Source organism: Nelumbo nucifera, chromosome 4 (assembly GCF_055504915.1).
Source record: "Nelumbo nucifera cultivar China Antique chromosome 4, China Antique-T2T, whole genome shotgun sequence".
Classification (NCBI taxonomy): domain Eukaryota; kingdom Viridiplantae; phylum Streptophyta; class Magnoliopsida; order Proteales; family Nelumbonaceae; genus Nelumbo; species Nelumbo nucifera.
The window spans coordinates 7,212,382-7,223,708 of NC_142652.1; the positions used below are offsets into that span (position 1 = coordinate 7,212,382).

Here is an 11,327-nt window from a genome sequence, read left to right on the forward strand (position 1 = left end):
GGATATATTTTCTCTTCAGGAAGTAAAATAATATCTTGGTCATTCAAGAAGCAAAATACTGTGACACTTTCTTCAGCTAAAACATAATACATTTCAGCCACTAGTGCATCTTGTGAAGCAATTTGGCTTACAAGACTTTTGAAAGACCTTTAATTTCTGCAAAATTGCCCAACTACAATCAACTATGATAATACTTCAGCTATTGCAATTAACAAATATTCAGTTTTTATGGAAGAACAAAGCATATTGAGCTGAGACACCACTTCATCAAAGAGTTAACTAATAAAGGAGAGATTAAATTGAAGTTCATCAAGATTAAAGATCAATTTGCTGATGTCTCCAACAAGCCTCTAGCTTCCGAAAAATTTCTGCATTTTAGATCTCTAATAAAAATTACAAATTAAGGGGGGTATTGAAAAGTAAGAATGATAATTTTATAATTTTCTTTTATATTTTACCTTTTGTATTAATTGGGTTGCATTGAGGGTTGGGAGCCCAAAGATAATATAATGTAAAAGTATAATTCCTTTATATATCTTATAAAACATTTTGTAGCAAACCTCAATAAGCTAATAACAAAGTAAAACCCAAACCCAAAGATATATTTACCCAACGAACTCATTGAAAGTAAAAAATGAGAAAACGGAAACTCTTATCTTGTGAAAAGAAAATAAAAAAGTGAGTGGCGGGGAGGACAGCGGTTTTGATTGGTGAAGCCTTATTCTTCCTTGATTCGTAGTTCTAAGAGTTCCAGTGAATTTCGACAGGATGTTAAATAAACTTGTCAACGTTTGAGATGAACGGAAATTAGGACCTACAGCATGGAAATAGTTGCTACCACTAGATGTTGGAGCAGACCAGGCATTACCGCCGGATTTCACATTCCGCCGGGAAGTTCCATTTTGTCCGGTTAGCCTTCTTTCCTCCTTAATTTAGCACAATTTCTTCGATATCGTTTTCTCGGTTTCAAGACTTGTTGGGTTTTTTTTTCGGTGCATCAACAGTATTTTCTACTTCTCTGATTTAATCTTGTTCACTAACATGTTGCTTCTCTAACACTTCATAACTACCACTCTTGAATTCCCTATTTCGATTTCTTTGCTTTCTTCTCTGAATTCCTCAATAGCTTCTCGTTTTATATCATGTATGTGTTTCTCTCTTATGTTGATTGTACAAAACAAAACTGACCACGTTTGATTAGGTACAAAGGTCACTGGCATCTTTCCGGCGAGGAAGATTGCGCCTTCCAACCTATACACAGTATGTATAGTTCTCATCTCCCACCCTACTTATTATGATTATTATGAATTTGCTCTTTATTTGGTTATTTTCTTTGTCAGATACAATAAAGTGTCAATGCGCATTAGTTTGATTCGTATTGTTGAATTATAGGGATTTGGAGACAATATCAAAGCTTTTGCAAATAACAACTCTGTTAAGAAATTGAGAAGGAATCGAGGAACGGGCAGTGGCGCAACTCTGCAGACTAAGAAGAAACCTTCGGATGAGGATAATGGCTCGGCAGGTGTGTCACAAGATGATTTTATTCGCGATAGGGGATCTTCTGGAGATACTTTTCCTCCAAAGGTTACAAAATCCATCACTTCCCGAAGCGTTGTACTTCGGGCTTGCGCCATCACTTCTGGGTTAATACTTGCGTTGGGCGTAGCAATTCGACAGGTTCGTCCCATTCCCACGTCTTCAATCTTCATTGCTTGGTCATCCCGTTGGCTTAATGCACAATTAGCAGTTCGTCAACTGTTTTTGTGGCTAATCTCTTTCTCTATCTTATTCATCTAACATCTCCATTTCTAGGTTGCATAGGTCAATAGCGTTTAGTTCTCCATGCTTTGCCAACAATATACTTACTGATATATAAAAGCCCCTCGAGCTAGGATAAGAAATGCTTAAGCACTAGTAGTAATATGATCTTTGATTTCCATTTCATGTTTTCTTGCTGGTATTTTGTTGCCCTGTAGGAACACAATTTAAAAAAGAAATGTATGGTATACCTATCATGATTGTTATTAGGTATATTTGTAGTTCAATTCACAACTTGAGTTCATCTTAAATTTTTCTTTCCTGACTGTAACCTGCAGGTATCTCATATAGCATCTCTGGAAGGATGGCCAATCCTTGACTGCTCTACAGAAGTGTCATGTATATTCCATGCTCATTCTTTTTGCTACTTAATTAATGAATGAACCTTTTATTCTTCCTACCTTGAATCTCTTCCATAATGTAGCACAAACCTGTGGTGGATGGGGTAAACTCTATTATATTGTGGATTGGCAGAAAATATGATAGATGTTAAGTAGTGCATTTAGGTAAGTTATTTGTCCTAAAGATCATCTTGATGAAATGCTTCCACCTTATCTAGTGAAGCATGGTGCTCCATCACCCCACCATGATCTGAGCATCAGTGATATGAATTATCATCATCAATTATTCAAATATTTTAACATGAACTGTAGAATGGTTTTATTTCATATTCATGTGCATTTATTGACTGTTTGTTTGATCTATGAGATTGATCCGTTTTATTTCATAATATACCAGTTGATTTTGAGATGTGGCACCTTGAGTTGATCGCTGGACTAGTGGTATTGATATCATCATGTCGGTACCTACTGCTGAAGACATGGGCAGATTTTGCTGAGTCCAGTGAGGCAGCTAATCAGCAAGTATGTTCTAATCTTCAACCTGTCCACATTTACAAAGAATTCAATATTCTTTATTAGGGAGTTTCTAGAGAAGAAAATAATAAAAGAATTCAAAAGGAAAAAAAAAATGCTACCTTCTGAATATTTGGTTCATGTGGATTCTTTCACTTTGGAGAAGCTCAAGACAGCACCACTAGAGCCTTTGTTGCATGAAGGTGAAGCAGTAAACTTACAGAAAAAGAACTTTTGGTTGACAAAGAAAAAGTTACTTTAGAGGAGTTATTATAAATCCTCTAGTTATATTATTATAATTTTGTTAAATCTATCCAAATTAGTAAAGTTAGCCTATTTTCAGTTTCTTGTTAAAGCCTGGAGTACAGAGAGCTTGTTATCAATTTTTTTCCCTTTAAGTTGCTTTTTGTGACTTCTTATCAAACTTGATTTTGTAAAGAATTTAATAAATTTAGTTGCATGCTCCTCTTTGTCTTGATACCTTTTGTGCTTTTGAATTGTTGATTTATTTTAGTAAATAATGTAATCACCAAGTTAGTAAACTCAACTTTTATTCTTTTATTGTGCATAGTAGATACTTAAGGGCTGCCTATTTATAAAAAAAGATACATCTCATTTTTCCTTGAATAGTCTCTTGTGCATAGACTGTACCTCAAAGTCTATCATTTTCAATAAAACAGATGTGGCTTCCCTCTTTGTTTTATTGATATAAAAAGCCTATCATTTTCAGAAACATACATCCATGTTACACCTGCATATAATTTTTTCAAGACGGGGAATAGTGTATAAATGTGCATTATGGATAGAAAAGAATTGAAGGAGCTGGTTGCATAAAAAAAGTGCCATTGTCACCTGGAGGAATCTTTCTGCTGCTCATTGATAACAAAATAAATTCATTTATTTAACCACTGTTTAATGGGCATGGAGGTCTATGTCCTATGTCAATATCAGCCTTGATAAGATCAATGTTGGTAAGATCCCTGATGCATCTCAGACCTACTGGATGTGTGCTTTGCATTAACAACAATTGACACAGCGATTTCTGTTCTGATTTGGGGTAGTTTTGATGAAACATTTCTAGTATTATTGATTATATAGGTGGCAATGTCAAGTTACTACAAGCTTCCAGTTTTGTATTTCAGGTGCTCAGTGGACTGCAACCTCTGGATTTCATGGTTGTGGCATTTCTGCCTGGGGTCAGTGAGGTATGCCTCTGTTAAGTGATACCTTATTTTGCATTCTACCTTCCATGTTATCTTACTTCAATATGTTTATTTCCTTAGGAGCTCCTTTTTCGTGGTGCACTGCTTCCTCTTTTTGGATTCAGTCTGAAGAGTGCTTTGGCGGTTGCTGTCATTTTTGGTCTTTTACACCTGAATGGTGGCAGAAGATATCCATTTGCCATGTGGTAATCATTCTATGCTCTTCTTTAATGCCCCCACCCCCACTCCCAAAAAAAGAACAGAAGAATAAAGAGAAAAGGAAAGGAAAGGAATTTAAAGACACTGAATAACTGGCACATTTCACATTTTCTTAAGGGGTGATTTTTGCTCATAATTCTAACAAGTATTGGTGGATATGGTTGGCATGGCACTACACAATCATAACTGGTCCAGATACAGGGGTTGTTTGCATCTATTTTATAGATTCCAATTTGAGGAATGTTGAGCGTCAACGGAGTTGCTTTTTGAATCATATGATCTATCCTATTTATGTAGGTTCTTTTTTCCAACAACAAATTCTATACAGGGGAACCCTCCTCTGGCTGTGCAGTTTGTAAATATGTTACATTTTATGATTTTGAGCTTAAACTTTTTCTATTTTCATACCATTTGCCTCTAGTTCTCTTGAGAAGTGACTTGGTCTAGAGCCATAGCTTTACCTTGTGACTCTTTTCAGGGCAACATTTGTAGGGTTTGCTTATGGTTACTCAGCGATTGTATCTTCAAGCATCATAGTGCCAATGGCATCCCATGCATTGAACAATCTTATAGGAGGGATTTTGTGGCGCTACACATCCACGTCAGAAGAGATGGACTGATATGGTATACCTGATTGCTATCGACTGTATATAGCCTAACCAATCAAAAGTGTGGTTTTTTATCAATCCAATCACAAAATCAAAGTATGATTACAGACTCATTAATTGTATTCTGATTTCTGACAATGTATTGGGTAATATAGTGAGACCGGTTATGCTTCGTGGATATACTCGTACAGATCCCAACATGTATTCAGGTAAGGTTCTTCACAAAAAAATATGTGGCCTCTGAATGCAATATTTATGTATTTATCTTAGCATAGTAGATCCTTTCTCTCCATCCATCAAGATCAGAAGCATATATGACAGGTGGGCTCGCCATGATAGTAAGTACGAAGGCAACAGTGGCAAAGCCTGGTGCAAGCTGCAAATGCAGACATAAAATCAGAAATGGCGTTGACTGGTACTAATTCATTTAATTTTTCAATATATTTTATGTCATTGAAGAGTCCGGCTTGAGCCTGCTATTTTCAGCATTCTTCCATCACGTCCTAATCAACAACTAGGTTGACCGCAAGCCCCAACAGTCAATACATTTGGGAAATTAACAAATGAAATCCGAGGTGGAGTGGACTATAAAAAGGCCAAAAGAAAAAAAAAATGATCAAGGAAAATCATAGGCAATGGTAACTTTTAACTGCTCCTCTGGGTTATGCTGGAGATGGGAAAAGAAATCTCAGGATTGTTTGCTTACCTACAATTTACTTCTCAATAGCTACTTTTGGTAATTTCTCATAGTTGATCAGCATGAAGAGGAGCATTGGCAGTTGCATGACCCACGATGGGAGACATGGCAATCAGCAGAACAAGCACACAGATCATTGGTGGTCTCATGGTAACAGGGGAGTGGGAAGCCTCTGCTTAAGCAGCTAGGCTTAATTGTCTTTCCATAGCCCTGCTTCCAGTTAGATTAATAATAGAGAAGTGAAAACTCATGTTTGACACCTCTTTAATGCAATCTTTGCATCCTACCTGCAACTGCAAGTTTTGGTTCTACGTTGGTCAACCTCAACACCTGAAAAAACCACTCTCTTTGTTAGTGAGTGGTTTAGTCCCACTGTCCCACCCAATATTGATTTGGACTGGCTTCATCAGAAGAGCTGATCGAGTCATAGAAGTAACAAGTTTTAAAATTTGAGAGGCCCGTAGAGACATTCCTAACATCCCATTCTCCTACCCAATCTGGGTTTGCATTTGCCTCTCAGATAGTGCTGAGTGCCCTTTTTGCACAACAAAAAAGGATAGGTAGGATTGTACCATTAATAATTTTTGAATGGGACAAACAGAGTCAATCAGTGATAAGACAATGAATTCCATTTAATGTCTTTTTACTTGTATAACCAAGACGTTCTTTTCCATTAATTAGTGTTACACAGGAGAACTAATTCACACCTGCAAGCCCAGGCTCCTCCTAGCAGCACTTCACACAGAGTGGTGGTTGTTGCTCAATGTCACAGTAACAGCAAGCTTCTTCACAGTTGCTGCTGCATCCTAGCACAAGAAGAAAGACAACTCTAAGCAATTTCTTTCTAATGCGTCACCCTCACGTACTGCAGGAAAAGAGCAGTAGATGATGTATATTCTTTTCTTATTTAAAAAATAAATAAATAAAAGGTGCTTATCTCTTTGCTCGGTCAAGGAACAATCAGGCAATAACTCGGCACCATCTGATTGAAAATCGAAAAAAGGAGAAAGATTTCCAACAGCGGTGTCTAAAGGAGCATTCTAGTTATATTACCTGTTACAGTAATGTACGACGATGGTTCAAGGTCTCGTGGGTTGACGAGAAATGGAAGGCGAGATCCAGCCAGAACAACATCTGTTTGTGACTGAATGATAAAGATGACAAAAAACAAAGACAGAACTGCTGATAACGACTTAATCATGACTTAAGCACGTTAGCTAGTTAGATGAATTAGCTGCTCTGTAGTTTCACATCTCGTCCCTCCACCCATGCTTCTACTTGTATGGGATATCGCTTGTTTACTGTTAGGGTGTAGGAGTCGAGTAGTTGTTATAACTCAATTTGTATCACAAGAGAGTAGTTGCTATAAATTACTATTATCATTTTTATTATGTTTGCATTGAAGAAGAATATAATAATCGTGATTCGTCCATGGATAGTTCCACTTCCATATATAACTTCAGTTTTCTTTTTTTTTAATCATAATTCACGCATGTGGAACAATATAAAGCAAATCACAACGTTTTCATGGAGAGATTTATCCATAGATTTAGAGTTACAGATAATCTGTCCAAAGTCACACTTTCCGAACATGGGGAGTGGTTGATAATCGATTGTAGGCAATTATAACAAGGATGTTGGTATAGGGTCTAGACCTAACTCATTTGTTTACGGTGCAAATTTGATTTGCAATATTGGTGTAATTGCATGAGTGCAAATAGGCTTAGTGTAAATCCTAGTTTACCTTTACTTCATAAAATGATGGTGATCCCCACCTTATATTAGAGATAACTGAGGTAGGAGTAGAATTATTTGCTTGGGTGTGAGGTAGGAAGCAAGATAATGTGGCCCTGCTTTATATGAGAGAAAAATGAGGTAGGAGGAAGATGGCACAAATTTTGCATCAATTTTTTAGATGCAAAATTTGTATTGCAAATGAGACCAAAAAAAAAAGCGTACAAATTTTATATCTATAGGGGTGCAAATCACAGTTCCAAACAGACGCAAAACTAAACCATTTTACTGTGTTAATATAGACCCATTTTATCTCTTTTGGGGGCTTGATGGGTACGAGCCTCTAGTCCCCACTGCCTTTGTTCAAGATCAAATCTAGGGCTGCAAAGTGCAAACAGATTTGGAATTCGAATCACGTGAACCAAGAGTCATATTTGGTCCATTTAGATCAATTCAACTTGAATTGAATAAAAAAATCAGAATATATCGTACATATTAATATTATTAACAAATTAAGAGGAATGGATAATCACACTCACAAATCTGATCATAGATGCAAAAGTAATTATAAATACATCCAAATCAGATTGCATAAAAATAATGAAGTGATAAAAAAAACAAATCCAATTCAAAATATGTTCCTTGATGATTACCATTGTATGTACAATTATAACCCATCTCCCAAACTTTTCTGGGTTAAAAAAAATTCTAACAAAATCCCGCAGAGAGAGAGAGAGTCTATTATAAGTTAATAACTACTTCATAAGGTTTCTATGTCTCAACTGGGACGGCTGGGCCCTTCGAAACGGATGTAATCATACATGACTCCTTGGAAAGTAGTGGAGCCTCTGGCTTGTCTCAGATAGATTGTGTTATCTCCTTGTCGAAGCCAATTACTCTCTACATCAACACTATAAAATGAGTAGAATCCGTGAATTGCATGCCGAGCAATCGAATTATCCCTACCAATTCTGCCGGTGGTGAAGTGAGGACGCACAACCATGTCGTTGAACCGAACCTTGAACAACACAACAATGGCCAGACAACTCAATCTCAACACTCACAAATTCCGAAGCATAAACCAGAAATTAACAATGTTAATTAGCATAAATATGAAGCTCTCCTTACTTGCACTTCGGCAAAATTGGCTGATGCAATCGCCAGTCTCAACTTATAAATTCCTCCTGGAACCACATTTTCAAGTCTGAAGTGAATTGTCCATGTAGTTGGGAGATAGGTGCCGTTGTTATTCCTGCCATTAATGCAGATAATGAGTACCATTTTCTAGTTAATTCCTTTTGATTTGCTTATTAATAAGGAGGAAGCAGAAGAGTCCAACCAACCTTGTAACGTGTGCGTAGAACCAATCTTTTCGGTAGTCACTAACACCTACAGTATAAGCTAGATCCTTGTCGGGATACATAAGCCCATACTTCTCCCACAACCCATACTGCCTAAACCTACATATACATGCATTCAGAAAGAAGAATCAACAACTATAACAAACAAAGGTTAGAATTAACACTTATTTGATTTTGGTGTTGTAATTAATGGAACTGGGAACTAAAAAAAACTGGGTTTCTTATCTTTTTGTTGCTGAAATGAAGTTATTTTGATAATCGGGTAGCAAAATAGAAATAGATACCTGTCCTGATTTATGTAGAGTGGGTTGACATAGCGGGAGTCGGGATCTGGGATGAAGAACTCAGCAGCTGAACGGTCAGGAACGCCAATTTCCCACAAGGTTGGGGCATCTCTCGGAGGCTCATGTACAAGAGTGCCCAGATCAACATACCCTCCTGGATTCATTAAACAATAAACATTCATTGCCCATAAACATCAAATGGTTATCCAAAGTGTAGATGCATGACTTCAATGGGTTGATTTTAATTAATTAACCTGGTCTGACCGATATAACTGTGGGATACTTGTATTCTCCTATAAAACCAGGGACCCAGGCGTACAGATTATAGTCTCCTGCCCTGATATTTTTAATGGAGAAAGATCCATTAGAATCAGCTTTTGTCCAGAACTGGTAGCCCTGAAAAAAGATTGTTATATAGAGAACGAAGAACAGTTAGTACTCACTATTGTTTAAGGACTAAAATTCATGGATTAATTAAGCACAAACACTCCTGCAGAGTCATACAGAGGACGTACCTTGCCTTCCTTTTGCCAAGATCCAGCTTCTCCAGGTAAAGCTAACCCAACATATGCAGAACTGCCGGGCATATCCTCTCTGTTGATAAACCTAATGAAGCAAATCTCGGCATTAGAAATTACATGCACGTAGGGTGTTTGTGTGTGTATGTATCTGAGAGTGAGAGACAGAGAGATATTAGGATATACATTTCCCTAACCAGTAATCTACCAATAACAGAACCCCTTTGTGCAGATTTAGGGAAGTCTTCTGAAGCTGGAAAGCTGTATGGCCAACTTTGAACTTCATTCCTCATCTGAACAACAAAAGAGTTAGAACTTAGAAGATTGCATTTAACTCTACATAATGGTTTAGAACTCAACCAAGTTTTGGACAACTGAAAGTGAAAAACCATACTTGGGCTTTTGCATCTTCCCACAGGGAATTGGCCTTAGTACCTTCTGGGCCCGAGTTGAGATAAATGAAAATGGGCCCAAAAACTTTCTTCCAGGGCTCGCCGTTTCGGAACATGGGCAAGATATCCGTTCCCATGTAGTGACAACTAATATACACCTGCCATGGCAATCCCATCCACAGATCATCAACTCTCTTTTTCTTTTAGCAAAATATATAGTGATTGGGTGGGTCAAGAGAGAGAGAGAGAGAATAGTACAGCAAGGGAGGTAGGCCCAACGTGGGAGGTGAGCTCCTGCTTGAGAGGCCCACCAGTTCGGAACTCGTTGCTGGGCGTGATGACCCAGAAGCCCACCGGTGGTTCGAAGCTTATCCACCCATGAACCCTGATGTCTTCTCTGTTGGAGGAATACTGGTACTTGTCGTCCACCTGCCCTCTAAATTCCGGCTCGCCGGGATTTGTGAGACGAACGGCCTCTTTGTATGCAAGGGGTTCGGCTCGTTGTGGTGATCGATCATCCTGCGAGGGCATATGCCTTTGTCTGCTATCCGAGATAGCCATGTAGTGAAACCTGTCGTCCCATATTGTCATTACACATATACATACATATATACATTCACACATATATAAAACCACACAGACTTAACTTACTTGTCTCCTCTAAGCTTGAAAACTGTCCGAGCAACACCAAGATCAAAATCCGGCCATCCATTCAAATGCTCGAATATGGCATATGTGTAGAAACCATGTGATCCTCGAAGCATTACAAATCTAAAAGTAAGTATAAATTTGTTAGTGTTTGATATGTCTTTAGGTGGTTCTCCTTTTAATAATGCATTACAAATCTAATAACTCCTACTCACCTTTTATCGATATTTAAGGGTACGAGGCCTGATCCAGAGGAGGGCTCCCATTTTCTTGAGAATGAGACCTCCACCCGAGTCTCATTCTGCACTATTACTTTGAACTCTGTCGCTTGTATCCTGCAGCATTCACAGCAGGATCAATGAATTAAGAGAAATCCAATTGGCTTAAGGAATTAAAGCTATCTATCTAGCTATCTGATAGAAGTGCTTAGTTGCTTACACATATTGCTGTCCACGACCTCCCGGTTCATCCCAATCAACGTCCCAATACCTGATAATTAATTAACCAACCATTCAATCAATTATCAATTTGATTAATTCTATATAACTAAAAGAAGGTGATCATATATAATTCATTAACCATAAAAAAATAAAAAAAAATAAAAAAAAAAAATCAGAACGTACCCTCTGTTAGTTTCTCTATTACGGACTTCTAGTATGTTATTGATACCACCATAATTTATTCCTGTGACGACGCCCCCAGGATTTGATAGAGTGACTCTTACAATACCATTGTCCATTATCACCTGCACACAAAATTCTTATTAATTATAAATATAAATTGCATTCAACAACAACAAAAAAAAAAACAGAAATATGTATGAATGGGCTGAATTTTTACATGTTTGCCTTGCACATGCAATTGAACTGGAGGGCTTGCACATTCTGCAATATACAGCCATGCAGATAATGAAAACAGACCCAGAAACAGTACTGCATGAACATGGGAAAACAGGACTGCCATTATCTTTCGCCAAAGGGAAAACCAAG

The 11,327-nt window shown here is 37.6% G+C and overlaps 1 protein-coding gene across 8 annotated transcripts; it reads left to right on the top strand.

Moving 5' to 3' along the window:
• The first annotated feature begins 637 nt into the window (after positions 1-637).
• LOC104591591 (CAAX amino terminal protease family protein) lies at positions 638-6,789 on the top strand. 8 transcript variants are annotated; one of them, XM_010250481.3, is made up of 11 exons: positions 638-909; positions 1,202-1,260; positions 1,393-1,680; positions 2,100-2,160; positions 2,560-2,684; positions 3,818-3,880; positions 3,959-4,083; positions 4,589-4,720; positions 4,860-4,913; positions 5,026-5,119; positions 6,083-6,789. In XM_010250481.3, exons 1-10 carry the CDS (start codon positions 822-824, stop codon positions 5,096-5,098), a joined length of 1,068 nt encoding a protein of 355 aa, XP_010248783.1. In that variant the 5' UTR covers positions 638-821; the 3' UTR covers positions 5,099-5,119; positions 6,083-6,789. The 8 variants fall into 8 exon arrangements, 4 of the variants coding, with proteins under 4 accessions (XP_010248783.1, XP_088758623.1, XP_010248782.1 ...); XM_088902497.1 differs by having other exon boundaries at positions 6,093-6,789; XM_010250480.3 differs by having other exon boundaries at positions 5,026-6,789.
• Positions 6,790-11,327: the final 4,538 nt, after the last annotated feature.